The 27,850-nt window shown below is 49.7% G+C and overlaps 11 protein-coding genes across 11 annotated transcripts, besides 3 other annotated features; 6 read left to right on the top strand and 5 right to left on the bottom strand.

Annotated features, from left to right (window-relative positions):
• Positions 1-236: 236 nt before the first annotated feature.
• FPSE_00029 (uncharacterized protein) lies at positions 237-649 on the top strand (the record flags this gene model as incomplete). The annotated part of the gene is made up of 2 exons (XM_009253149.1): positions 237-397; positions 508-649. The coding sequence occupies 2 exons, from the start codon at positions 237-239 to the stop codon at positions 647-649; spliced, it is 303 nt and encodes a 100-aa protein (XP_009251424.1).
• A 797-nt stretch (positions 650-1,446) lies between these two features.
• Positions 1,447-1,473: a microsatellite.
• Positions 1,474-2,994: 1,521 nt separating this feature from the next.
• On the top strand, positions 2,995-5,303 carry FPSE_00028 (uncharacterized protein; the record flags this gene model as incomplete). Its single annotated transcript, XM_009253148.1, has 3 exons — positions 2,995-4,951; positions 5,004-5,142; positions 5,195-5,303. The coding sequence occupies 3 exons, from the start codon at positions 2,995-2,997 to the stop codon at positions 5,301-5,303; spliced, it is 2,205 nt and encodes a 734-aa protein (XP_009251423.1).
• Positions 5,304-5,912: 609 nt separating this feature from the next.
• On the bottom strand, positions 5,913-6,823 carry FPSE_00027 (uncharacterized protein; the record flags this gene model as incomplete). The annotated part of the gene is made up of 2 exons (XM_009253147.1): positions 5,913-6,599; positions 6,698-6,823. 2 exons carry the CDS (start codon positions 6,821-6,823, stop codon positions 5,913-5,915), a joined length of 813 nt encoding a protein of 270 aa, XP_009251422.1.
• A 912-nt stretch (positions 6,824-7,735) lies between these two features.
• Positions 7,736-12,316, top strand: FPSE_00026 (uncharacterized protein; the record flags this gene model as incomplete). Its single annotated transcript, XM_009253146.1, has 3 exons — positions 7,736-7,837; positions 7,944-8,598; positions 8,658-12,316. The coding sequence occupies 3 exons, from the start codon at positions 7,736-7,738 to the stop codon at positions 12,314-12,316; spliced, it is 4,416 nt and encodes a 1,471-aa protein (XP_009251421.1).
• Positions 10,757-10,842: a repeat region.
• A 337-nt stretch (positions 12,317-12,653) lies between the features above and the next one.
• FPSE_00025 (uncharacterized protein) lies at positions 12,654-12,890 on the bottom strand (the record flags this gene model as incomplete). Its single annotated transcript, XM_009253145.1, has 2 exons — positions 12,654-12,819; positions 12,874-12,890. 2 exons carry the CDS (start codon positions 12,888-12,890, stop codon positions 12,654-12,656), a joined length of 183 nt encoding a protein of 60 aa, XP_009251420.1.
• Positions 12,891-14,015: 1,125 nt separating this feature from the next.
• Positions 14,016-15,223, top strand: FPSE_00024 (uncharacterized protein; the record flags this gene model as incomplete). Its single annotated transcript, XM_009253144.1, has 2 exons — positions 14,016-14,081; positions 14,144-15,223. 2 exons carry the CDS (start codon positions 14,016-14,018, stop codon positions 15,221-15,223), a joined length of 1,146 nt encoding a protein of 381 aa, XP_009251419.1.
• Positions 15,224-15,516: 293 nt separating this feature from the next.
• FPSE_00023 (uncharacterized protein) lies at positions 15,517-17,081 on the bottom strand (the record flags this gene model as incomplete). The annotated part of the gene is made up of 5 exons (XM_009253143.1): positions 15,517-16,589; positions 16,642-16,721; positions 16,776-16,781; positions 16,837-16,935; positions 17,032-17,081. The coding sequence occupies 5 exons, from the start codon at positions 17,079-17,081 to the stop codon at positions 15,517-15,519; spliced, it is 1,308 nt and encodes a 435-aa protein (XP_009251418.1).
• Positions 17,082-17,337: 256 nt separating this feature from the next.
• Positions 17,338-17,409: a repeat region.
• A 67-nt stretch (positions 17,410-17,476) lies between these two features.
• On the top strand, positions 17,477-20,548 carry FPSE_00022 (uncharacterized protein; the record flags this gene model as incomplete). Its single annotated transcript, XM_009253142.1, has 3 exons — positions 17,477-18,326; positions 18,383-18,811; positions 18,864-20,548. The coding sequence occupies 3 exons, from the start codon at positions 17,477-17,479 to the stop codon at positions 20,546-20,548; spliced, it is 2,964 nt and encodes a 987-aa protein (XP_009251417.1).
• Positions 20,549-20,747: 199 nt separating this feature from the next.
• Positions 20,748-23,261, bottom strand: FPSE_00021 (uncharacterized protein; the record flags this gene model as incomplete). Its single annotated transcript, XM_009253141.1, has 1 exon — positions 20,748-23,261. The coding sequence occupies one exon, from the start codon at positions 23,259-23,261 to the stop codon at positions 20,748-20,750; it is 2,514 nt and encodes an 837-aa protein (XP_009251416.1).
• Positions 23,262-24,163: 902 nt separating this feature from the next.
• FPSE_00020 (uncharacterized protein) lies at positions 24,164-24,592 on the bottom strand (the record flags this gene model as incomplete). The annotated part of the gene is made up of 1 exon (XM_009253140.1): positions 24,164-24,592. One exon carries the CDS (start codon positions 24,590-24,592, stop codon positions 24,164-24,166), a length of 429 nt encoding a protein of 142 aa, XP_009251415.1.
• Positions 24,593-25,243: 651 nt separating this feature from the next.
• FPSE_00019 (uncharacterized protein) lies at positions 25,244-27,778 on the top strand (the record flags this gene model as incomplete). Its single annotated transcript, XM_009253139.1, has 1 exon — positions 25,244-27,778. The coding sequence occupies one exon, from the start codon at positions 25,244-25,246 to the stop codon at positions 27,776-27,778; it is 2,535 nt and encodes an 844-aa protein (XP_009251414.1).
• Between the last annotated feature and the right edge of the window lie 72 nt (positions 27,779-27,850).

Genomic DNA, 27,850 nt, shown 5'->3' with positions numbered 1-27,850 from the left:
TCCATGTGGAAGTCTGGATGAACACGCGTGCAGCAGTTTAATTTGCCTTGTGGTCCCCAACTCGTCTGTATTGGTTGGTTCACTTTTGACTGGCGCAGCACATGGGTTGCTAAAAAAAGGGTGACCCTTGGGCAGAGAAAATATAGTCATGCTCTAGCTCAGAGGCGAAGGGGATGTTAGTGAGTTCCTTACTCAGTAGTCTAGAGCTCGACTTGTGAATCTGGGACCCATATTCAATGAGACAGGAATTACCTTCTGGACCACCTGAAGATAATAATTCGGTTTGTCAAACACAACTGATGTGTAAGGGAATCCTGGTTGATACTACCGCTGCTATCACAGTGCATCAAACTTCCAAGGGTCTGATTCAATCTGTTTGCTTGCTTCAATTCATGAGGTGAGTGAGGCTGAGGGTCCCCCATTAGTGCTTAGTTACTAAGTTGTTGGTCACGAGGACCTCGCAGGTGGTGATTTAAATCTTGAATAGTGCGATCGAATACGCATCAGCTTCCCATCGTTAATTACGGTCAAGTACAGTAGTGAGCTTGCTAATAGTTCCGCGCATAACTCATATGGGATGTCAAGAACCTACCTAGGCCAAAGTACCCCAGACCGAGGCGTTGTGGCTGCAACCGAACTGGTCCCTTAAAGGTAACATACCAGGGGAAGCGGCCTGGGATTGGTGGGGTCTTTTGAGGAAGCCCCTGGCTGGCGTCCCGTCTTGTTGCATTGCTGCTATCTCGTGGTCCGGCATCGCAATATGTTTGTGTTTTGATAGCGTTGAGATTCTGGAAACATGGACCATGTCATGACATATGATAGGGTCGAAGCGTTACGAAAACCACAAGAAACAAGATTTTGTCAGACTAGAGACTCACCAATTTCCAGTAATAACATACATATAAGAATATCATGCCAAGAACCAAAACAATTGAGAAATATCCTTTGTTATTGTTGCCGCGGCTGGTGCTCGGAAGCAACGAGATTAGATTAGATGCAAGTGACTATTAACCAGGTATGATAGCTAGTTACCCTTCCAAGCAGAGCCTGAGCACCTTAATACTGTAAATATCTAATCTAATTTTCTGGCTCGGGTATGGGACGATTGACCTACCTTGAAGAGGTTGTGTCTCCGTCTGCCAAAACATAAAGAGGCGCATTACACGAACATGCTGATAAGATACATATGCAATTCAACGCCCCTTTTGGCCACTAACGGTCCAGTTTGGCCAAGTTCATTTAGTCTCGGAGGAATTAAGTTAGACTTGAACGTTGTGTAGTGTACGCCAAAGCGGGGAATGAGATATCAGATCAGTTGTAGCTGCTCGTATTCAAGCTTTCCTACCTCAGATACGATGCTGAGGCTGAGGACGAGGATCATACGTAAGAAGCGGCGACAGTAAAGGATTTGCACATCATGGGCACAGACTGCCGTGATCAAGTGGCGAGAGAGAAAGAGAGAGAAAGAGGGAGGGGCTTTGGTGCTTTGATCGAACACATAGACACTTTTGCGAGACTACTATCGTGGTAATTGATCCTATCATGGGTATCAGATTGGATCGTGTAAACGAGGCATGGGTGTGGTGCACAGCAGTAAGGGGCATCCATCCATATTTCGGCGACGGTCATATGCTGTGCAACTCAATTTACCTTTGTCAAATCTCACATGGATGTAGTCTTGATCAATCTAGACAGTGCTTTGTCTCCAAAACAGTAACCATGTCTTTTGTAGTGTTGTACAATCCAACGCCTTTTTGTCTGTCTGCCTGTCTATCTGTAAGTTAACCATGTGCCATACCTCTCTGTCTCTCCATCTGACCCATGCATGCATACACACCTACATGGGATCCATTCTGGAAGAAAAAAAAAGGGAACCCAAAGGGACTGGATCCATTTGTTGATCCATTTCATGACCTGGGTAGCCTCCACTCTTGTTCCATCAATCGTCTGCACTATTATAACGTATGCCTAATAAAGCCACACAGGGCACGTAAATGAGCTCCTTCCAGGTCCCTTGGGGTCCTTGTTCCTTTGGGGCAGCGCTCTAGTCTGGGCCTCATGGACCTTAAACCTCCACTGCCTCCCACCCAATTCTACCTGTAGCACTGTCTCTGTCTCTTCTCATCCAAGACAAAGTCGCCATCCATTGTTCGTTACTAATATTTGTACATTGTTTTTTCAACTAAACTGTCTGTCTGTCATTCACATTCATACTCGTTTGCACTCGCCGCTCGCTTCTGGGCCTAACTACTGCTTGCGCCCTTCTTTCTTCTTCTGGTGCTCGCTCCCTTTTTCGCTTTGCTCTTCCAATTCCCAATCGACATCACCTGCAGTATCAGCGCAACGTCATTCAGCGTCCACAATTCGCCGCCATCATCAACAACACCTACCGTAGCGCACAGCAGCCCCAAGTATATACCAGAGACATCGCTCGCTTCGCTGCCGATCCTACTACTACTACCTTATATTTCTCCCTCTTTTATTTCCGTCGCCGACTTAGATTTTGGACTCCTGGCTCTCTTGCCTGTTTCAACTTTGTTCCATCGACCATCTCCGTACCACATATCGCATAGCGCGGCCCGCGCAAGATCCCTCTCCGCCGCCGATCGCTCCTTGGCTGTTGTCTCGCCCTCGACTCGCCGTCATTCTTAACCTCTGTCACCAGCCATCGCGCATTTTTTATTTATTATCTTTTTGTTGCCAGCATCCATAGCAGGACTATTTCTCATCTATCCATGTTCCTGCCCACGAATTTCACCTAGACTGGCAGCTAATTCTTCCTTCACACACACTATTCGCGCCAACTTGATCCATCCCGACGTCCAAGTGCAAACACTTCCGGTTAATTTGGTCGAGCAACTTTTGAGCCCGGAGATTGAGCTGGAATAATTGGAAGAAGGTGCATTCGTACTTTCACTGTGCGCCTTCATTGTTCAGTTCATACTACATGGAAACAGTCACCTACAGCTGGACTTGACCTTCAAAACGACCATCATGGCGTCACGGCCTTCGTTGCTGGACTTGCGATCGGACTCCTCACACTCAAACCTCTCTACAGTTTCCAAGCCCTTGCGCTCACCTCGCCTTCATGTCGCAGGTGAAGTCCCCCCCGAATTGTCCCCTTTGGACGCCTTTGCCATGCAGAGTCGACTGCTCGCAAGACAATTACAAGAAAGCGCCAAGGAGGGCAACCGTATGAGCCGTCTACCTCCCCTGACCACCGAAAGCCCTTTAATTGTCCAGGGACGTTCAGAATACTTTCGCTCCTTATCACAGGATTCTGGCTCCGAAGCTGGCGACCATCCTCCTCTACCGCATCCTTCTGGGCTTGGACAGAGGACAGAGGTGGAAGATGCTTTCTCCGACGATGCTGAGCGCCCCGTATCAATGCACCCACGAATGAGTCGGATACCGCCCACTCCCGATGTAGAAGTCCCTGCGATTCCCCCTCGAGCTCCGTCTAGAGGACGAGTTCTTGATCATATCGACGAGGCAAGCTCACTTTACGGCGCCAGAACCGAACGATCACCATCTGTTCTTAGTGACACTCCGTCACAGTCCTCCAGGCGACTCGAATCATCTCCGTCTCGGAAAGAAGACAATGCTTCGTTGCTCTCCGCACGACGACCGAGCGGCTCAGTTAGCGGCTCGATCGCAGGTTCACCAGAGAAGCCCAAAATGCAACTTTTCGATGAGCTTGGACTTGCGCCGCCTCAAAACATGTTTCCCCAAAGAAGACGCGGAGTTAGCAATGTTTCATCTCCAGCGATACCTTACGAGGAGGATCATAACATGACAGGTTCTTTTCACTCATTGCCTCCGCGGAAAATGTCGTCTGCAAGCGCAATGGCATCACCAGCAGTGGGCTCTTATCGACGATCACCATCCATTGGTTCTGAATCGTCTGCCCTTCCTCGACCATCCTTCAACTTCTCAAGACCCATGAGCAGATCTGGCACGCCTGGTATGGAGCCACCCCTGAGACAAGCTTCTTCTGATAGCCAACCTTCGTTCATATTGGCTGATGAATCGGTTCATACACCAGTGAGCATGCATAGTGAGGCCTTCCTTGACCAACACGCCGAAGACCGAGACAAGGGCGCAACGTCCTATATCTACTCCAAGTTCACACTCCCACGAGGCAAAGCTATCCAGCGAGGAGAATCCGACGAGGATGCTGCGCAGGCACCCTTCGATTGGCAACAGGATATGGTCCCGCCAAACAGCGCTCATCGATTCGAAAACGCTCCCCCTCCTTCGCCTCCAACCCGACCTTCGAGTTCTTCAGCCGATATCGCATCGGGCAATTCCTTAACAACAGGCAGTCCAATGCCAAAGGACTTAACAGAGTTGAGAAAGGTCCAGTCAGAGACAACACCACCTCCCATGCCAGACCTATCTCCAACACCAGGTAGATCAACTGAGGAATCGCGAGCTTCGGAGGATGTACCGCGGGGCCGTGGCAGGGACCGCACTCCTCTCTCAATAGCTACTAGTGATACAGCGAGCACGATCCGACCGCCACCCACAGCTCGCTCGACAGCACCTACTGCCTCAGAGATGTCAGCAGAAGAGCACCTGGCAAAGGGTATTGCATGCCACGAGAGCGGAGATCTAAAGGAATCGACATACCACCTTCGTTATGCGGCTCGCCTCAACGACCCAACCGCCATGCTTCTGTACGCACTGGCTTGTCGGCATGGATGGGGCATGCGCGCAAACCAGAAGGAAGGTGTGGAATGGCTACGAAAGGCAGCTGAATACGCTAGTGTCGAGATCGCTGATGACGAGAGCCATGCAAAGGAGGGTAAACATGTCGATGTGATAGAAAGAAGGACCAGAAAAGCTCAATTCGCGCTGAGTATTTATGAATTGGGTGTAAGCCACATGAATGGCTGGGGAATTGAGCAGGATAAGTCACTGGCTCTGCGGTGCTTCGAGATTGCCGGTAGTAAGTTATACTCGTGAAGCTTAGCAACGCCACATATTAACCAAAATCCTAGACTGGGGCGATGTCGATGCGCTGGCTGAAGCTGGCTTCTGTTACGCTCAGGGTATTGGCTGCAAGAAGAATCTCAGAAAGAGTGCCAAGTTTTACCGCATGGCTGAAGCTAAGGGTATGAGTATGGTTGGGAACAGTTGGTAAGTCTGGATTGAACATCTATCTCTCTTAACGCGTACTGACATGAACTAGGATCCACAAGGCCAAATACGACGACGACAACGAGTCGACTACGTCCAAGAAAGACAAAAAGAAGGCCAGGAGCAAGTCCCGCACCAGAGCTATGTTTGGACGGAAGTGAGCCCAAAGGCAACAGCTTCAGTGACACGCTTACTACGATAATGATGACATCTTCGACATACCCATTTAATCGGAGTTTTGACTGGTTTTCCGCATTGATTGGGGATTTTATGGGGTCTAGGGAGGAAATATTCTTGTGCTTCCTGCAGCGATTGCTCAGAGCAAACGCTGGGTCAAGCAAAAGGAACTGAATTGAGTTCCGTGTACAACGTCAACTTCCCAAGACGTGGTTTTTTATCTTTTCTTCAACGCATGTGTTCCCCTACAAGGGGCTCATGAATTACTTATTTCTGCCTGATGCAGGCAAGACACCGCTACTTTATGTAAATAGTAGGACGGCTGTCTGTTCTCTTCTGAGAGTTCTTATAGACTGCACTGCACATATAGGAAGTAGACGAGACAGAGACATCGGATGGTGTCGCAGATAACTGCGCTCCTTCCCTAATATTATTGGAAATACTTTATTGTTCTTTGCTATCTCAACAACCATAACTCTGCCGTTCGATTGAGGCAGATTCGGTTATCCTCTATGGGATTCCATGGTTCAAAAGTCGTGCTCTTCAACCCCCATAGCTTGCAAAGCTAGGTTAGCGGTTTGGCGTGTTGTCCCCTAAGTGTCAACGTCCATCTTCTCCTCGACAGGCACGTCTTCCACAGTAATGTACCTCTTGATTTCTTCCTTCTTAATGATCTTTTCGTTCAGCACCGCTGTCGTGCCCTTAGGGAATCGGTAACTCTGGAGCTTAGGCTCCTTCTGGTTAGGTGTAATGTAGTTTCTCTTGAGCGTTGTCTTGTCACTGGTGATGATAGCCACGTCGACGTTTGAGCCAGAACCCAAATCGTTCCACACACCAGCCAAGATGGCATCGCTGGCCAACTTGATGGCCTCCTCCTGGCTGAGATCAGGCTTCCACTGCGTTTCGAATACACTCATGGCTGCTAAGCTACCACTTCCCATAGTGACATAAGGGAGCTTATCAGTGCTGCCATGAGCGTGGACGGTGAAGAGGTGGGTGCCAGTAGGGTCGACACCAGCAACGACGAGGTAGGCACCGATGTGGCCCTGGTAGCGGAAGAGATGCTGCTTCAGAAGGGTCATGCAGGTGACGACGCGGGGCTTGCGGCCTGTGGATAGGGAGTGCAGCTCGAGCTGGGAGGAGATGAGGGCGGTGGTGAACTCAGTATCGGCGGCTGTACCGGCACCAGCGCACCAAATCTGGGGGGAAATGTAGTGAAGCTTCTCACAGTTCTTGTCGGCGACGATGGGACCGGATGTGGCTCGAGTATCGGCAGCAATCTATTGATTCAGGTGTCAACATTCATCTTCAAGTCGGGTGGTGATAGCTCCGTTTAGGCTTCAGAGGCCGTCCGCAGAGGGTGAAAGATGCCACTTACCACAACACCGCCATCGAATATGCATCCCACGATAGTTGTTCCGGTGCTGGTGGCCTTGGGGAGAGGCACGCCTCGAGCATGGAGAGCCGCATTGCGGTTGTAGTTCGAGAAGTCGAAGCCAGGCATTTTGTAAGACCTATGATTCCCCAATTCGAGATGTCCAAGTTGATGTGTAGCGTTGGTCGTCAAAGGATAACAAGATATCGCAAAACAATGGTGAAATCGTTTGGGGTATCGCTTGTGGTGGGGATGTCGGTGATCGTTGCGAAGAGGCGAGGACGGAGTGAGGTTAACAAGGCAGAGCTGATGACGAGGCTAAAAGCTGCCTCTAGCATTTGAGCTTCAGTAGAGCACCTGTAACAGTGGCTAGAGGCACGCTCTAATTGGATGGATTTCTGCAGGCACGACAGACGCATGGAACAAGCTACCACATGTAGCAGTGCTTTTAGCAACAGCTTAATGACAAACACGTGACATGAAATTTACCAAAGGACTTGTTAGATTTTATTGCGAAAGAATAACTAAAGTATTAGCACTTTTGGTATTTTCTTAGGCTGTGTTGAAAGAAGACGAGGTGGAAGCTTAGTACTGATGAGTACCTAGTGCTCTTGTATGTGTGATGATAAGGTTGCTGAATGGACTCTACTAGTACCTTAGTACCTATAGATTCATGACCTGTAGAGTCAAAGAGTGAGGGCGGAAATAAGTAATAGGCTTTAGAAATCTGGCTTCTTAATCCAGACTTGGTGAATATAAAAGTCTCAGCATAAACCTATCATCATAAATGTCATTCCTCTATTCAATCACCGCCTGATTTCCAAGTACTTCACTTGTTGTCACCGATTGCTAGTAGGCAGGCACAACCAACAGCCAATCATAGCCCGTTACAGTCACAAGCACGTCCCCCAGCCTACCGCTACCTGCCTAGACCTGCCTGCGCGCAGAGCTCCCCGGTCACCTAACCCACTCCTGTGCAGAGGCCGGGCAAATTTATGAACTTCAGGACCTCTCTTCAAGGTTGGTTACTCTGCAACAGTCATGGCTTTTGGCTTTGGCAATTCAGGAAACACCATGCTTGGGAGTAACGCAGGAGCAGGAGGGATCACCACTGGGTCCCCTCTGCAGACAATCCAAACAGATGTAAGTGCGCATTACTTTTGGTTTTTTGTTATTGTTCTCGTTATCCTGTCTTGTTTTGTTGACTCCCGACGACGACGTGATGCTAACCATTCGCTACCCGTGTTAGGATCTAGGTTTTCTTTCTATCGCTGGCGACGCAAAGGTTCGCCTTACAACCCCGTGGGAATCTCTTCCATCTTCTACCGCGTCGCTGCTCAGTATCGCTTCGCGCAAAGGTCTTGTAGCTGCTGCTGGACCCGACCAGGTCATCATCGCCACGACCGAGTCCGTCCGAAAAGCCTTTGAAGCACCCCGAGATGGCGAAACAGATATCCGCAACTTCGAGCCGCAGCTCAAGATTCCAATGCCGATGCGAGTTTCGCAATTGTCATTTACCGCAGATGAGAACTATCTAATTCTTTCGGCGGAATCTGGAGGTGGACTGGCCGTCTACGAAGTCCAGAGCCTACTCTCTGGATCAACAAATTCCGTCTTTGAGCTGTCAACAAACGGTGAAACGTTGCGCGCTATGATCCCGAATCCTACACCCGAGAAGGCAGAACTATGTGCCATCGTTACGAACAATGGCAATTTGCACATGGCGAATCTCAAAGAGCGACAGATCAGCAGCCCTCTGAAGAACCAGGTCAGCTGTGTCAGCTGGAGTTCAAAGGGCAAGCAGCTGTGTGCTGGTCTTGGAGATGGTACCATCTTCCAGATGACGCCGGAAGGAGAGGGCAAAGGAGAGATTCCTAGGCCCCCCGATATGGACGACTTTCATGGTATGTAACTGGAGTGGAGGTAGACAAGATGGATTCTGAAGCAGGCTAACATCATTTAGTATCATCTCTTACTTGGCTAGAGAACCACCTGTTCTTGTCTATCCACACTTCAAATAACCAATCACCACCCAAATCTATTTACCACATCATCACGCGCCAACCGCCGTCATCTTATACCTTCCAGCAGTTGACCGACCCCGTCGAGCCGTATGGCTCAGACAAGGCACCACATCACTCAATTCTACGTCTCCGCGACTTCGCCCCTGCTCTCCAAGATATGCTCATTATCGCCTCGACTGCCGTCTCGGAAATGGGTATTGTGACTCGATCCAAGACGCCTCTTGCCACAGACCAGCCCGCCGAATCCATCACAGGGGTGTTTACTCTGACAGAATTCTTGGATGACACCAAGCGACCAACGTTACCAATGACCGAATCCATGGACGATGCGGTCCCAGTTGGTGTTGCGCTTGATCTTTCAGCAAAGGACAAGGTCTACAAGCCTATTCCGTCAGATGTTGAACTGGAAGAGTCGCCAGGTCCACTGCCAGGATGTTGGGCACTTACACATGATGGTGTGCTCTGCGCCTGGTGGGTAGTTTACAACGACTCAATCAGACAAGGCACTTCGTATCCTCATTTGGCTGCGGTTGAGGGCACGGCTCCTGCAACACCAGCGCCAGCCGCCCAGCCCGCGCCCGCGCCCGCAGCTTCAGCATCCCCTTTCGGAAGTTCTGGGGCATCTGCTTTCGGCTCAGCTGCTCAGCTTGGACAAAAGGCATCTCCCTGGGGTAGTGCCTCCCCTGCGGCTCCCAGCACTGGAGGCGCCGTGTTCGGGTCAAGTGGTTTCGGCAACGCTGCCCCCTCTGCAGCCCCAGCGTTTGGCAAGCCTAGCGCGATCGGCTTTGGACAATCATCCCAGCTAGGATCAAAGAGCTCTCCTTGGGCTCCAGCAGCTGGCGGAGCGCCGGCTGCGACTCCTGCCTTTGGCCAGTCGGGATTTTCAAGCTTTGCGAACAACAACAATACGAGTCCCTTCGGCAAAGCAGCAGCCGATGGGCAATCGGCTGCTTCTACTTCAGGGGGATTCGCCAGTTTTGCTAGTAAAGGTGGCTTTACATCTATGAGCAACGAAGGAAATAGCAGCGTCTTTGGTAGCGGAAGTAAACCAGCAGGCAGCCCCTTTGGATCGGCTTCCAATGCAGATACTGCTTTCCCTGCCAAGGCTTCCTCCGGTAGTCCATTTGGCTCAACACCTTTCAAACTTCAGAGCTCATTCAAGCCAGACGGATCTGCCAAGGATGATAACGCCAAGCCAACCGGCTCTCTGTTCGGTAGCAACTTTGGTTCTGCTCTTACAGACCCTAATAACAGGCCTGCTGTAGAAACACCTGCACCAAGAGAAGAAGATATGGATACCGCTGGAGCGATTGAGGAGACTCCTCAATCAAAACCTAAGGACACAGTGTTTGGTTCGCAACAAAGCCCTGAGTCTACCACTCCCACTACTACTCCTGCGCCGTCCAAATTTGGGATTGCTCCATCTCCCGCCCCACAAGCATCGGCCTTTGGACAACCATCCAAGTTTGGCTCTGGAGGTGGGCTTTTCGGAAACAAGTCAGAGGCGCCGAAGCCCAGCGGCGGCTTGTTTGGGTCGAGCTCAAGTACCCCTAGACCAAGCGGTGGCTTATTCGGATCACAGCAAAATACACCCAGAGCTAGCATCTTCAACACCCCACCGAAACCGACTAGCTACACAGGAATATTTGGCCAGAAGTCTGAGACACCCAAGGCCGAGTCTCCCAAGATCAAGCAAGAGGAAGACGATGCGCCCCTGCCCCCGGACCCCACTCCGAAGCATAACCCTTTCGCATCGCCTCCCCCTGCAGCTAAGCCCGAGGCCGCTCCTCTGCCACCGGACTTCACTCCCAAAACAACCCAACCTGCATCCAAGTCGGCCGAGGCTGCTGATGCTCCCCTGCCGCCGGACTTTGTCAATGTTTCCAAACCTACTGTGGCCTCTGATGCTCCCTTGCCACCCGACCCGGTCAATCCATTAAAGCAAAGATCCGTCTTTGACAAGCCAGAAGGTGCGCCTAAGGTGCCATCCAGCCTCTTTCCTGCCATGACCGGACCTCCCTCTGATGATAGTGACGATGAGGAGGACGAATTGGATGAGGAGGACGAGGAGGACGAGGACGAGGGAGAAGATGAAGAGGTTGACGATGAGGGAGAGGAGGAGGACGACAATGGATCGGAAGGCAGTGGAGTCGACGTGGCCAAAGATCTGAGCCCAACTCTTTCCCCTGGTTACACTCCTCAAAGCTCTTTTGGCCGCCCAAGTAACACTCTTGGCGCTTCTCGCGCAAACCAAGAAGGATCACGACCCCTTTTTGGTGAACTGGGCCGAAATGCTCCCGTATTCCCGCGCCCCAGCGCGATCAGCCCTCGCTCCCCAAGCCCACTACGAAGCGCAGTGCCTGACAGAGTCCAGAGGTCAGACAGCACAAGGTCGGTTAGTGCCCCTGGAATTGCTTCAAACCTCCTTGGATCGCGACAGTCTCGAATGGGAGCTTCAATCACCAGCAAAGACACCCGCGCACCTGAAGACCCGTTTGTGGCACAGCACCGGAAGTTGAAGGCGAAACAGGAGGCAGCAGAGACTCAGCCATTGGTTGATGAGGAAGACGATGAGGTCCATAAGCTACTGGCATCGAGAGTTGAAGGAAGCTTGACCTTGGACGAGTTTATTGCTCACTCAAACGTCGCCGCTCCTGCAAAGGAGAGTATCCCAAGCCAGGTTGAAGCTGTTTACCGAGATATCAACTCGATGATTGACACCCTTGGCCTGAATGCTCGAACTGTCAAGTCATTTATCAAGGGGCACACCGACAACCGAAAGGAAGGTGGGCGCGACAAGGATGATCTCGATTCCCCTGAAGATTGGGTTCTTTGTGAGATCGATGAGTTGGGAGAGGTTTTGGATGATGAGCTACACGGTGATCTCCAGAGTGGACGTGTTCGTGACTTGGACGATAAGCTCGATGCCTGCCACGAACTTACCAGAGATATGCACCGCCTTCGAGCCAAGCAGGAAGATCTTAAGCAGATCCTGATGATCAGAACCGACCCGGGGCAGGCAGAGGCAACAAAGTCCATGCCCCTTAGTGCGGAGCAAGCAACACAGCAGAATGAACTCAGGCGGGAGTTTGCCAAGTTTTCGAAGCTCTTGGCTGAGGCTGAAGAATCGTTGACACTGCTGAAGACCAAAATGGCATCTGCCTCCAGTGCTTCTGGTAAGGGTAAAGCAAATGTTCCCACGGTCGATGCGGTACTACGCACGATCGGCAAAATGACAACCATGGTGGAAAAGCGCAGCGGAGATATTGATGTTCTCGAAAACATGATGCGCAAGACTACACTCAATCCCATGAGCCGAGAAGGATCCCCAATGGTCACCCCCCAGGGAAGACGAAGCGTCATGTTCTCTCCTGAAGGAACCCCTGTCCGCAATCTCCGTCACAGCTTTGCAGCTAGCATGTCTCTAGGTGCATCTGTACGAGCTACCACCCCACGTAAGAAGCTCAGTGGTTACAGCCAAGAGGAGAAGGGTGGTTTGATGCAACAACGAGCCCGTCGACAGGCTGTTTTGGGCAAGTTGAAGGCCAGCGTCGAAAAACAAGGTGTCAGTGTTTGGCCTTTGGAGGATATTGAATAATCAAGAATGATGAGAATGTCACGGACTCAGTTTGAGTATCATTAGGTTATGAAGCAAACAAGCATTTGTAGTTTAGAAATTAAACAGTGTATCAAATCCCAACAAGCTACCCAAGTAGGTAGCTAATGTATTTTTGCCAACGGTTCATTTTCCCTGTTGTGCCCTTTATCATACCAAGTGCGCCTGTTTAACAGACAAACACACGCCGATTGCATCCCATTATCCATATCGTTGCAGCAAACCAGCTAATAAAAACGCCTTGCACTCCGCGGGTATCCTTGGTCGTTGAACTAATCCAAGACTTTTACCTCTCAGGACCTGTGCCTATACTTCATCCTTAAGCTTGAGTCGTGGGAGCAGGAGGAGCAGCAGACCGTGGGACGGAAGACTTGGGTTCAGCGACGGGTGTTTTCTGGGAGACATCGTGTGGGATGTTGGCTGGATCAGAGTGTACCCGACAATGCTCTTTGTTCTTGTGCTCGGGATGAGTTCGGGGAGTGTAGCTAGGAGGATGAGTGTTAGTGAAGAGGTGTAAGTTGAGAACTGGGCCGAATTACTTTACGAAAGAAAGCATCTTGGACTTGAAGGGTGATTGGATTGTTTATAAGTGTCAATGTTGTTCTTGAGTCAATCAATTGCTTGATGGTGGAATTGGTGAATATGAACTGAGCGGATGAGGAGGGGGGGGATGTCAAGTATTATATAGTCAAACTTCTTCACGAAATCAAGTCATATACGCACATTACATTACACACTGTCAAGGCCGGACCGGTTGCATCTGGCGAGGATTATACAGAAACATTTTTCTGCATGTGCAAGCAGTATCAAATTGGAAGAGAGGAACAAGGGTCAAGCAAGGCCTCTAAGTTCAACTCAACGGCATACTGACGTCGTATGGTCGTCTCAATATGAACGCATTGGGATATATTAGCGGGGGAGAAGTGTGCGCGTGATCCCTGGTTAGAGGAGGATGAACTGCGTCGCACTTACAATGACAGCACCCATTATTGACAAGTCTGAACTCTGGCTATGGACGATGAGTGATTGGGTGTGCTGATCTCAAGAGGCCGGCCCGGTGGTCAACCACGCTCAGTAACGACCTGCCGAGTACGGAGCAGCAGGGGATGAATCTCGGCATCCTGATCAAGATTCGAGATGAACGTTGATAGATGGTTTACGTATAAATGAACCTTCAAGGGTTTATCCAAGTAATTGGTCATGCGCAAGCAAAGCCGAAGTCGCTCATCGTTAGGCCATGCTGTGATCAAGGATTGTCAGTACCGACATCGAAGCGTTCTTGTCACCATTGCATAGTACAAAGCCACCTCGACTGACATTGATGGCATCAGACCATAGTCATTCTCGGTACGTACTCGCAGCTTACACGGGGGTGGAGCACATGCACTGGAAAGTCCCGAAACGTGGGTCGGGAACGGTCGGCGGTCTCGGAGACAAGTGGGGTTATCCCGTCTCTTACCTTGGCAAGCTTTGAAAGTTGTCGCACTCGCGACTGCATCTCTCTTTTTCGACCGGGACCCACTAGAAGCCCCACCCTCTTCACCTTGGACTCACCGAACCTTCACCTCGGAGGGGCTTCAAAAAATTATTGTTTGCTTCGCTCATCACCACTAACATCCACCACCACCGCCTACCTACCTACTAATTTTCTCTACACATTTCACACAACAGCACTATCGCAATGGCTCCCACACAGCAGGCTGCGTGGAGGAACGCTCCCACCGCAGAGGATATTGCGCGCCGTCAGGTAAACTACCAATTGGGCTCACTCGTCATCGCATCTCGAAATCTAACTTTTTGCGCGCCCAGACTGTTGGCATTAACAAGGAAACTGTCACAAACATTTCCTCCACCGATTATCCCGGACACCACCCCGGCGAGGATAATGAGTACACTCTTGATCGCTTCCGCGATGCCTTCTCGGTGAACTTCCACCAGAACGACCAGTTCCTCTCCTCTTTCTCACTTGTCGGGATCGACGCCTCGCTCGCAAACGCTTTCCGCCGTATCCTCCTCTCCGAGATTCCTACCCTCGCCATCGAGAACGTCTACATCGAAAACAACACCTCCGTTATCCAGGACGAGGTTCTCGCCCACCGACTTGGTCTTATTCCCTTCAAGGGTGGTCGCGAGGGTCTGCACAACTTCCTCAAGTGGCACAAGAAGCCAGAGGCTGGTGACGATCCTTATGCAGGCTGCTTCGACTGGAACACGGTCCGCCTCGAGCTCAATGTGACATGTACCGTCAACGAGGAGGCTTCGCCTGCCGAGAACGACCCTCTCAAGGCGTACCACAATGCCCACGTTTATGCGCGCGACATTGTCTTTGTGCCCACTGGCAGACAGGCCGAATACTTTAGCGGCGAGAACGCCATTGCGCCCACGAACCCTGATATCTTGATTGCCAAGCTGCGACCCCGACAGACCATCAACCTTGCTATGCACATGCACAAGGGTATTGGATCCGACCACGCCAAGTTCTCTCCCGTCGCGACAGCCTCTTACCGTCTCCTACCAACCATTACGATCACCCAGCCCATCATGGGAGCCGACGCTGAAAAGTTTGCCAAGTGTTTCCCCAAGGGTGTTATTGGACTTGAGAAGGTTACAGCCGAGGATGCCGCAAAGACCGGCAGCGGTTATGAGGGCCACAAGGGCGAGACCAAGGCGGTGGTCGTCGACGCCATGAAGGATACTGTCAGCCGTGAGGCTCTCCGCCACGAAGAATTCCAGGGCAAGGTGAAGCTTGGCCGAAGACGGGATCACTTTATCTTCTCCATCGAGAGCACGGGGCAGTGGGACAGCGATGAGCTCTTCCTCGAGTCAGTTAAGCATCTAAAGCTCAAGTGTAAGAAGCTCGAGCAGCAAGTTATCAACATGGCGCGGTAATCTGCAACATTGATCAAAACGGGGACTGGGTCTTGTTTGGCGCTCTTATATAATTTTGGTTGAAATTTGAAGTTTGTTTTGCGGTCTCTACGGTTAGATAAAAAAGGAATGATACCATGACCACATCATAATACTCGTCACTCGTTCTTCTTTACTCCATGACGATGCTTGCTCCTCTAGTCTTTGCTATTTATCTGTTTTCCATTGTAGACTCCCGGTTGACATGTCCAACGCCGAAAGATGCCCAAAAGCCTGAACGCCATATGCCTATTTGGGCTAAGGATAGGGTAAGATCAGGAAGTTGTCTTGAATTTGAAGAAAAAGTTGAATTCGAGTGGGAACGCGGGATCGGTGACGACGACCTGCTGCCCATCCTCGAGCCCAAGCTCGTTGAGCGTCTTGTTCAGGTTTGGACGTGTCTGTTCTTCCAAGCTCGGGGGAAACTGCATGTATAAAGTCTTTCCTTCGGCACGGACCGAAGGTTTCTTCAACTGAGCCTCAGGTCTGATGGCGAATGATTCGATCAACTCTTGTAGTGTCGTTTTGGGATCTACCTCGAGAGGGCGAGCCTGGCGTCCACATACAGGACAGTCGTCCTTCTTCTCGTGCTTAAAGGTGTATGTGTAGATGCTGTCGTTGCCCGAGTACATCATGTAATTTGTTTGAAACCCGAGGCACGGTGCCGAGCTCGTTGCTATCTTGAAAGCTTCGTTGCAGCATGCGGCGGCGATGATGGCATTGGTAGAAGCGATGGCCGGGATGATATTCTTGATAGTTCCTTGTGTTAAGGAGTAAGTGACGCCAGGGATGCCAAATTCCTGAGCGCGCGTGAGGGCCTTTTGGAATAGCCAAGTAACATGTTCTGGGTCATCCTTATCCAGCTTTGGGAATGGCTTCTCTTTATCCCAAGCAATAACGTGAGCCCACTCGACGCAATGCTCGGGCTGTCGAGGGATCGAGGCAATTGTGCATAGGGGAACAGCGGCACGGGGGGCGTGCATATCAAGTTGGCACTCAATACACGAGGTCATGGTGGGCAGGATAACTCGTGCTTGACCTTTGAAGCCTTCAGTACCACCATCAATCAAGGGCTTCAAGGCATCAGCGTCCTCGCCTTCTTCAGCAATAGAAACAAGCATAGCATTGATCCAGCGGCGGGCTTCAATGCTGTCAAGACCGCAAATGACAAGCTGGAACTGTTTGTAGAACTCCTCATCGAAGTCTTGGATGCGGTTGTTATGCGCTGTGATGGAGACACCCTTTACTCTATTTTCAACAAATGCAGCAGCGACCTCGGCTTTGTATTTGCCAACGTCGTCCTGTCTGAAAAGGAATTGTCGGTTAAGATTGGAGATGTCGATTGTATCTAAAGCGATATGAGTTAGCGTTCATGAATGGAGGGATGAACGTGGACGAACCCATATCTATCACATGGATATTCTTGAATCCCGACATGGCAAGGTTCTTGAGAATTTCGCATCCTAGGCCACCTGCACCACTGTATCAGAAGTCAGTAGAGAAATCATGGTATCGTGGAGGAGACATGACTGACATGACACTATGTGAGGTTAGTATGGCGCCTAACTTGACGGTTTCAGCATGGAAATACTCACAGAACTTTCAACGTATTGAATCCTTCGAGTGCTTCAGGTGCAATGGCTTCAGGATCTGTATAGGGCCCGGCATTTTGGCGGATCTGGTCGAGATATTTCCTTTTATCAAGGTCAGCATTGAGAGTCTCCAGAGCTACACCTTGAGCTTGAGCTTCAGCTTCCAGCAGCGGAGGACACGGGAGGACAAGACGTTACCATCGCGTATTCTGGTGGTCACCAGCTGGTGATTGGACGTCGCAACTCATATTTTGTCGATTGCAAAGAATCTCCGAGATTTAAGAATGACTTTGGTATGTAGGTTGACCTGATGAATAAGAAGGGAGGAAGAGAGAGTGCGTGAGGTGAGCTCTGTCAAAGGATCCGTGCGTCGGGGGAGGATCGTCATTGCCTAAAGTACCTACCTGAACTGTTGGCTCGGTGAGTCTCGGTGAAGGTGGGGGTCAGCGTACCTGGACCAAACCATCCATCTTTAATACTCCAACTTAGACCTACAACTTTCACCAAACTCAAGAACAAACTCAAGAACAAACTCAAGAACAAACTCAAGAACAAACTCAAGAACAAACTCAAGAAATGCTCTAACTTCAACGTGGAATCTCAAGGCAATTTCACTGCCTCACACTCGTTATTACCAACCAGCATGGACGATCTTCTCACGCCCGTGAGCACCACCTATCTCAAACCACGAAAAGAGACAGAGCCACTCTTTACAGAAGTCAAGACATCCTCTCCCCAGCCAGAACCAAGAAAGATCACTGCCATCTCGACAGCCGACGATGCCGTGGATGTTCTGAAGAACCAACCCGACTATGATAGTCTCATCTCAGTTTTAGAGTTTCTGACGAGTACCAAACCTTCATCCGATAACTTTTCTCTTTCAACGCCTAGTCCCAAGAGCGCATTAATAGTGCATTTGCTCGTCTCCGAAATTGCGCCAAATTACTGGACTTTATTACTCGAAGGAAGTTTCGATGGTGTTGCCCAGTCAGCAGCAGCGCTCCCTCGAGATGCTGAGCTATTTGTTGCCTGCATTCAAAGTCTAACCGGTCTCAACGCTGTGATCACACAGATTAAAACACTTATCCAGGAGTCGCGGATGGGAGGGAAAGAAGAAAAGAGAACTGATTTATCTCTAAATGCCAACATTCTTTTGAGTGTGCTGTCTGCTATTCTTGACGGCCATGGAGCGATATCTGCAATCTGGAGTGCATCAACAAAAGGCATCTCAAACGCTGCTCTCCAGCGAGTTCAGTCTCAGAAGCTGGGGTCAATTCTGACAAATGGCCAAATCGTATCAACTTCCGCTGAAGCTTTAGAAATCATCGGCCGTGATAGAGAGAGGGACGAAACCAAGTGGATTGCTGATGGACTTCAGTACAGCAAATGGATGGGAAATAGTATTGTCTCATGGGTCAGGTCATCTCCTGAAGCAGACGCCATGACTTTTGCTTCTGATCTATTCCAGAAGTCCTTGTCCCTGCATCACTCAGGTAAATTTTACAACATCTTCGATATCAACCAACATATGCTTACTGCTCTCTTACAGAAACGCTCATTAAAACTGTCATTAACGGACTCCTTCTTTCTAAGGAGAGCTCGGTGCAGACGTTCACAAGAGTTGCCCTTAGCCAACCACGGTCTTCGAAGAAAGTCATTCATCTTTTACTACACCACCTCTCGCGCACATATTTGAATCACCTGACTCTAGATGATAATTCCCCGGACGGCAATATTTCTGCAGTAGCTGGACTGCTGAAAGAGCTAGCGTTGAACGACCAATTCAGGAGAGACATACTCATAGAATGGTGTGCGTCCTCCTCAGGCGCAGGCCTTGGAGATGGAGTGGGTATTCGCCGTGCTGTAATAGCTACGCTCTCTCAAGACCGAGAAGCCATTACATCTGTACTGGAAAAGAGCCTTGCGCAGTTTGGAGATGAGTTGTATATCAGACACTCGGCGATGCTGCAACAGGATGGTAAGGGTTGCCCGAATATCTCTGGAATGCGAACCTGCTAACGCTCTGGTAGTGCATACCCAGATCCTACTCTTGGCAGCTGGCTATATGCACAGAATATCTCCTATGAAGCTGACTTTACTTATGCGAGTTGGCACGTATATGACCACAATTTCTAACCGTATCGGTGCGACTCAATCAAAGGCACAGTTCCTCGGTCTTGTCGTTGGTGAAGCACTCTCCTCTCTCATTGATGACAACAAGCAGAGGCTAAACTTCAAGATGGAGGAGACGGATACAGAAGAAGCACAGCAGTTGAAGGGACTCACAAAGATCTCCGATCCCGTTGGGCCAATCGACCCTATCCTATCAAACATCGCGATCGAGCCAACTATACAAAAACGAAAACCTACGACATCTAGCAAACCTGTCCAGAAGAAGGCTAAGCAAAAGAAGCCCATCATCAAAGAAGTCAAGCCAAAAGCCATAATCGAAGAAATCGATTCTTCAGAGGAGGATCAGGATCTTGCTCCTTATTCCAAAGATTCAGATCCTGAGGATTCCGACGACGACGCAACTCTGGTCCAACGCAACAAACCCAAACCTCCCGTCTACGTCAGAGACCTTATTTCATACTTGAGAGACTCCGAAACCTATGACAAGCAGTTGCTTGCTCTTCAAACTGCCCCAGTCCTCATCCGACGCAAGGCCAACTATGGCACTGAAGTCAGTTTCCATGCCGATGAGCTGGCTGGGCTTTTGGTGGGTATTCAAGACAAGTTTGAGATTGAAAACTTCCAAGACTTGCGAGTGCAAGGTATGGTGGCGTTGGTGATCTCCCAGCCCAAGACAATGGCCCCTTGGTTTGCACGCACGTTCTTCGAAGGCGATTACTCCCTCTATCAGCGAACGTCAGTTCTCATTACACTGGGCTTGTCAGCTCGAGAACTGGCCGGCTTTGCGATTTCACAGTACGAGTCGGCTGCTGCCTTTCCATCAAAGCGGCTTCCTGAAAAGATGGAGCAGTTATACATTGGGCCTTCAGACGAGAACAAGGCACTGCCATCTTCTCAACTGAAAGCACTTCCGGCAAATGCTCTCGACAGTATTTCACAGTCACTAACATCGGAATTCCTCGCTCCACTAGCTGCAGAAGCTGCTGATGCGAACACGGGGCCTGATGTCCTAAAGCTTCAGACATTCACTGCACGTTACAAGTCCAAGACCAAGGCTAAACCCCGTGTCCGTGCTATCCCAAACACGACAGCAGCCCTCCTCGCTACCTCTTTCTTCTCGCCGCTTGCTGCGCACTTTCAAGTTGCTCTTCGCTCTGCGAAACCCATCATTCTCAACCACGCACTTCTGGCGCTCTATCTACAAACACTGGGTATCATCGTTCATGCCGCAGGACCTTCGACACTTTCCCTGCCGCAGCTTACATCTGAACTGTGGGATTTGCTGCTCGGCGTTCGTGTACACGTGTTGGGTGATCTCGGCGCCACAAAAGGTTGGTTGGCTGCCATGGCTTCGCTCCTTGAGGTGAACGGCGGCGACTTGAGACGGCTATGCGAGAACCAGGGAAGAGAAGTAATGGAGACAAGGCAGTGGGTCTCCATGGTGTTTGAGAGAACAAGGGGGGAGGATGGAGGGGAAGAGAACGATGTCAAGATGTTGGCGGCAGGTGTACTCATCAGGATTGGAGAGGCTATCGAAAAGTACCAAGCTTTACTTATGGGAGACATGATCGGATTTCAGTAGACACAACATCAAAGTTGACACGAGACCTGATTTTATGCTTCCTTTTCGTAATTAACCATTATGATCATACATCATTTACATACCAAGTAATTTCCGTCCCCAGATCGATGTCTCCTCCACTGCTAAATCTATCACAAATTTTGATATCACAATCTCGTAGCCCACAAGTCCAAGGGTGTATGCCTATACCAAAGCTTATCTACAATGGAGTCTCTACCGGTTCTAACCTGGTCGTACTCGCTCTTCGAAGCGGCAGACCCGACAAGCACGCATTTGCATGGCTGAGGTGGTCACTCAAGCTCATAGCCAGACGTCGAAGTTCTTCCTTGATATCTTCTGATGTGCCCTGTCCTTCCAAAACCATTGGAGCAGGCGCCGTAGGCGCAGGTGGCAGGAAAGATTGCTGTTGGAAAGAGCGTGGATAGTCATCCCGAGCTGGTGGTAGATCTGGCAAAGGCTGAAGTGGAGGAGGCTGCAATGCAAGTTCAGGAGCGGCCAGTGTATTAGGAGCAAACGACTCAGGATCCGTATCCGCGAACTCGCTAAGGGAGTATGGCCTTTCAGTCAGTGTAATTCCATTGGTCGGAGGAGATTGCGATTGGGCTGGGGGTTGTTGATATAGCGGAACCTGAGTCTGCTGGTAGTTCATCTGAGGGTCGTTGAGCGAGAGGTCCGCGACAGCGGTCGCATATTCAGAGTCGTCAGATACGTATATGGATGGTTCTCGTATACTGTTGGGCATGACATAGAGAGAAGCGTGCTTTTCCAGCTGGAAAGGATCTGCTCCCCCTATCTCCGAGCCGGCTATAGATCCTACATCAGAGTGCGAAGTTGATGGTCTGGTGTAGTCCCCCATAGAGATAGGGTCCGCCAGACTCATATCCAAGTCGATGAGACTGCCCGATGATGCTCGGTTGTTTCCAGGTGAGGGGACTGCGAGGTCGTTAAATTGAGCTGAAGGCTGGAGAGGCTCTGTAGGTGGGTGAATAAGACGACTGGTGCTTGGTCCTTCATCATCGTTGAAAGGAAACCTGAACATCTCAGGATTCGCGGAAGCGGGTGGTGCGGCCATCGACGGAAACTTCCAATCTCGTGTTCGACGGTTATTACTCATATCTGCTGGGTCGCTGAGTGGTGGTTTGTTGTAGGACACGTCGCCAAAGTCATAGTCTGTAGATGCTCTCGGGTCGCCTGCCCGAATAGTATTCAGGTCGACGAACTCGGAGAGATTACTGCCATCAAGGGACATGTCAAGGTCGATGAGAGATTCTCTCACGCCAGGAGATTGGGATGAATCGTTCCTCAATGGCAAATCTGATGCTGGGGGGGGTTGGGAGGGTTGAAAATCAGAAACAGGTGGGGGGAACGGGCGACCATAGTATGCTCGAGAGTTGTCCTCATAGTTTGATATCGTATTTGGGTCAAATAGTTTTTCCAATGGTGCCTTGACAGAAGGAAGATGAGGTGGTGGACGTCGACGTCCTTTCGGCTTTTGTGTGCGCGAAGCATCGTCAAAACCGTCGTGCCTGAAGTCAACATTGGAACCGTAAACATCAAAGACGGCTTGAGCGTCGCCGGTTTGAAGAACTTGCTGGTCGAATGCAGCAGTTGTACTGAAGTTCCACTCGTCATTATCCAAGAGCTGGAGACCTAAGTCAGAAGGTCCCTGGGCTCCTCCTGCAGAGAAGAGAGACTTGCGAACACCACCTTGTGCCTCCCACAACTTGTAGCCTCTAACCAAGTGTGCAAGATCTGAGGTAGGATACGCGTCTTGAGTGTTGTGTATATACCGGTGCCGTTGGATTTTTTCAATTGGGGGTCGTTGTTTGGGGTCGTCGACCAAGCAGTACGCCACGAGGTCTTTTAGGCCCTGGGAATATCGGTCTCCTTCGAGGCGAGGGAGATGCTGTTTGAGATAAGAGCCCAGCCTGTTGAAATCCATCATACCTGCAGCCACACTTGGGGGTAGGCCTGATGCGATCTCAAATACCATGGCACCAAAAGCCCAGATATCCACCTCTGTACCGTAGGAAGTACTGTTGTCGAAGAGCTCGGGGGCCATCCAATGAGGCGTACCAATTACGGTCGAACGCTTGTCAAATTTGGTTTCAATGACACCAGCAACTCCAAAATCGCAAAGTTGCACGTTTCCCTCTTCGGTAACCAAAATGTTGGCACATTTGATATCTCTGTGAATGATACCCTGACCATGGACCCAGTAGATGGCCTCTGCCACCTCGCGCAAGATGGGAATAATCCATTTTTCTTGAAGACCGCCTGGCGAAGTTGGTTTCATAAGAGTAGCGACACTGCCTCCGGCGCAATATTCTGTGATCATCCACATAGATTGACCAACAGGAAGAGCGTCGATGACATGGTTAATATTCTTAGCGCCGCTATCACTAAGAAGTTGCAGGGCGTTAATCTCCTTGAGCAAATCGCTGTATGTATCGGCAAGCTTGGGGTTGACGGTATCACTCTCTTCAATGTCGATAATCTTGACAGCGACAAGTTGGTTTGATGTTAGAGAAGTGGCCTTGTATACACGGCCAAAACTGCCCTTGCCGATGAGCTCTGAAAGACGGTACTGGGGAGGATCCTTTCCGACTTTTAAACACTGCTCAGCGACGAGCTTTTGCATTTTCTTTGCATCTTCAATTGCCTTTTGCTTGCCGACTGCAGAGTCGGGCCCTCTGGGTTGAAGCGACGACATTGTGGTGAATGAATAGTTGGGCGCCTGTGTTTTTGGGTTGGAGATGCTCAGCAGGGGAGGGATGCAATACAAGCCAACTAAGCTAAGCTAGCCGACTGATATGGAGAGGAGAAAGAACTGATGCGTTTGTTGATTACTTCATGATAATTTCACGCTGTGCAAGAGAAGGGAAAGAAAACTTGGGAGGAGCGAGAAGGTCGCGACCCTCGAAACAAAACAAAAAAAAAAGAGATGCGAAGCGATAAGCTCAAAGACAAGGAACCTTTTGGTGATGTTGAAACCACAAACAGCTTGAGACTGGACTGTTGCGAAAGGAGAGACCCCTTGACACTTTCCCCGTCGACAGCGGAGAGCCAATGAGTGGGGATAACCAAGTTGTGGCGGTGTACTCTAGACTAGGTAGGTAGTGGCTGACGACATAAATACATAAATAGCCCAGGCATCAACACTTCATTCTTTTGACATAGAGAATGAAATAAATCCTTCCTCGCACCGCTGGATTAACCAGCGAGAATGCAATGAAAGAGTAGTGTTTGACTCGAACAAAGGAGCCAATTTGCATCGCTTGGAGGCAGTGTGATACCAAGGACACAGTGGAGATGGTTCACCAACGCAAGCGCAGTTGTACCATCACCAGTTGATCAAAAATTAGGTCAAGAAAATAGTGTAAAGGGTTTAACCTATACAAGAACAGATACTACACTTTGATTCAAGCCAAGATGGCAAAGGGAAGTTAAGGAAGAAAAAGAAGTGATCAAAAGTTGGGACAAGACACCGTTTTTATAGGCAGCACATACCAAGACTCAAAGCCTTACAACTGAGGTCAAATAGGCAACAGTCCAGTCCAGCAAGGATGATGGCAGGCAGAAGTTGATGCTTCAATGACTCATTGGATCTCTATATCAGGAACTCTCTAGCCTCTCAAGCATCTTGCCATGGACTCCTTTCCATCCAGCCTCACAAGAGTTCTTGATCATGCCTAGCATGAGCCTTGAGCATGAGATGGTGACATTCTCAACAATCTTTGATCCTCCATCAGTAGTCTCTTCAATCTCCCAGACAGTCTCCAAAACCAAACCCATCGGGCCTCGTGTTCTCACAAAGACGCCCCTCTCCAAGTCAATGAACTCATATGTGCTGACCACGTCAGAATCCCAAAGTCCTGCAGGCAGTGTGTGAACTCTGTCTGTCACAGAATAACATTTCGGTTGCCCAACAGGCTTGAGCTCAAGCGTGTCAGGGATCGAAGGAGCAAGCTCTGGCGTCGGTAGAGCCTCGTATTTGGTCATATAGGGATCGCATTGTATGAAAAAGACATGGTCATGAAGCATTTCGACAGCTTTGGAGACTGCTGTCCCTCCTGGTACAGGCGATATGTGCTGTATCTGGGCGGTTGATCGAAACATGACCGAGGAATAGGTAATTGTAGTTTGAAGTGATAAGATGATATAAGGTATGTTTTATGGGATATCTAGTACTGGCATCGATGTTGAAAAGAGGCTAGTTGGGAAGTAGGTAGTTATTAGTTCCAAAGGGTTTGAAGATTGATTGTCGCCTATGAAGACATGGGGCAGTTCCTGTTTCATTGGGGTATCATGTTTCCAGCCGACCACCATTACATATTTTTTACCTGGAAGAAGAAACCAAGTACGGAGTATTCAGGTGATGTGTTTCAGGACATTGAGAGATTGACAGGGAGATCTACCAAGATCATAGACTCTTCTGATCAGCAGTGGCCACAAAGAAGCTCTAATAGCGTCACATGACAGCGCGATGGACCTGACTTTGCCACCTTCCGCGCTCGCGTTAACTTAGTACTCGGAGCATCCCACTTCGTTTTGGAGGGATCTATTATATGCCACAACCAGCTCAGTCTCTCCATCTGGAAGAATCAGAAGCCAGGACTTGCTCATATATTTCTTGTAACAATTGCTATTTCGAATATCCAATACTGAATTCTGTACAATACCCCAACTTTCACCATGGTTGCCCCAAAGAGACCGAATCGATCACATACACCAAAAAAGGGTTCTTCGGTTTCACAATTGCCCAAGAAGCCTGTCAAAGCCAATCAGAGTATTCTCAGCTTTTTCAAAAAGGCTGAGAAATCTGAAACCTCTCTTTTCCTGGGGGAAGCACCAGCTACTGCCGAAACCAAAGATCTTTATTCTGCCGATGACGCTGACAATTCGACCCGACACAATGAAGCCGATTCACCGAACAAACGGCGTAAACTGAGCCAAGAGCCTGAGCTCAAAATCAAGCCGGAAGCTTCGGTGAAAGTCGAAGAGGTATTGGTAGCCAAAGACTGTCCATCACCTGCCAAAAGCGACCAAGAACCACTGCGGAAACCGACGAAGCCCAAGATCAAGACTCCCTTTGTGGACTCTGACAGCGAAGACGAATCTGACGATGAGGCCAAGGCCACAAACAACAAGTCTGAAATACCAGACCAATGTACGGAACTTTCCCCGCATGAAGAGGTCCGGACGGACGGGTTGACTAAGGACCATGAAAAGAAAGAGACAGATACTAGGACCCCGGCTTTGAAACAGGAAGACTCGACATATCAGCATTTTGACAATCTAGGAGACATACCAGACGAAGAATCCCCCGATTTGAACGACTTGGAAGGAGAAGAGATGCGAGTAATGCGGTTAATGAGAGAGCAAGCACGATTAGAGGCGGAGGAAGCAGGAATATCGATCGAAGACTTAGCCGAAGACCCCCTTGACGATGATTCCATGACCGAGAGCTGCCCGATCTGCAACGGAAGTTTAGAAGGGATCTCGGTAGATGAGGCGACACGACATGTCAACTCCTGCCTGGACGGACACCCAATCCCACTGCCAAAGAAAGAGAAAACACCAGAGAAGACATCACCCGCCAAGCCTACCCCAATACACGAAGTCGAGTCAAAAGAAGTCGCCACAAGATTTGCACGGGCTGCCGTTCCCAGACCTGGCCAATCCAACCCCTTGGAGATAAAAGGTTCCGACTCTGCTCCAAAAACAGCATTTTCTAAGCTCATGTCCAACAATGCTGAAGATTCCGCATGGCAGGAGGCTGCTGCTGCTGAGAACGCTTCGCGAGGAAAGCAAGCTTACGAAAGGACGTGCCCTTTTTACAAAATTATGCCTGGTTTCTCCATTTGCGTCGATGCGTTCCGTTATGGTGCCGTTCAAGGCTGTAAAGCGTATTTCCTAAGCCATTTCCATAGCGACCACTATATCGGATTGACAGCAAGATGGTGTCACGGGCCTATATATTGCAGCAAGGTCACTGGAAGCCTTGTCAAGAATCAACTTCGTACGGCAGCAAAGTGGGTTGTCGAGCTTGAGTTTGACAAGCCCTACGATATCCCAGGGACCGAGGGTGCAACCGTCACCATGATACCAGCCAACCACTGCCCGGGAAGTTCTCTCTTCCTCTTCGAGAAGACGATGAAGCAAGGGTCCAATAGTCGTGTTCAGCGGATATTACATTGTGGAGATTTCCGAGCTTGTCCTGCGCATGTCAAACACCCTCTTCTCAAACCAGACATCGTGGATTCCATTTCTGGAAAGATCAAACAACAAAAGATCGACATCTGCTACTTAGACACAACATACCTCAATCCGAAATACTCCTTTCCACCTCAGAACGATGTCATCAAAGCTTGTGCTGACCTCTGTGGGTCTATGTCTCCTGATCCCAACTGTAAAGACGACATTTGGGAAAAGGCCAGTGGACAGGGCACTCCAGCAGTTAGCAAGTTTTTCCCAAACACAAAGTCTGACGAGAATGACAACGTCGACACAAAGAAAAAGCCCCCTCAGCGGTTGCTCGTAATTTGCGGCACCTACTCTATCGGTAAAGAGCGCATTTGTATCTCCATCGCCAAAGCTCTAAAGTCCAAGATTTTTGCAACACCCGGCAAGATTAAAATCTGCAAACAACTTGACGACCCAGAACTTTCTGCTCTTTTGACATCTGACCCCCTCGAAGCACAAGTACATATGCAAATGTTGATGGAAATTCGTGCTGAGACGCTCCAAGAGTACCTCAATAGCTACAAACCGTATTTCAGTCGCATAGTTGGACTACGACCCAGTGGTTGGAACTTTAGACCTGCAGGTAAATCATTCGGTGCCAACACTCAACCCGGCAGCATTCATACCCAACAGATCCTCCACGACAGCAATTGGCGCACAAGATTTGGATACAAAGACTTTGTCCCACAAAGAGGCAGCACCAAGGAAGCCATGTGTTTTGGGGTTCCATACTCAGAGCACAGCAGTTTTCGAGAATTGGCCATGTTTCTCATGACTTTGCGGATCGAAAAGATTGTCCCGACCGTCAACGTGGGTAGTGAACAGTCAAGAAAGCGGATGAAGGGGTGGATAGATCGTTGGCTGTCCGAGAGGAGGCGAGCAGGGTTGGTGATACCGCTCATTGAAGGTGAAGATAACGGCCAAGTAGCTGAGAAAGAACTGTGGGATGGTAAACCTGGCACGGCAGGCAAGGCGTTCTGGTAATGTTGAAATGATAAATGGCATATTCTGTATTGTAGTGAGAGATTATATGACCTTTTATGGTCTTGGACAAAG

Source organism: Fusarium pseudograminearum, chromosome 1 (assembly GCF_000303195.2).
Source record: "Fusarium pseudograminearum CS3096 chromosome 1, whole genome shotgun sequence".
Classification (NCBI taxonomy): domain Eukaryota; kingdom Fungi; phylum Ascomycota; class Sordariomycetes; order Hypocreales; family Nectriaceae; genus Fusarium; species Fusarium pseudograminearum.
The sequence above is the reverse complement of the archived record's forward strand: the minus strand, read 5'-3'. Positions and strand labels throughout refer to the sequence as shown.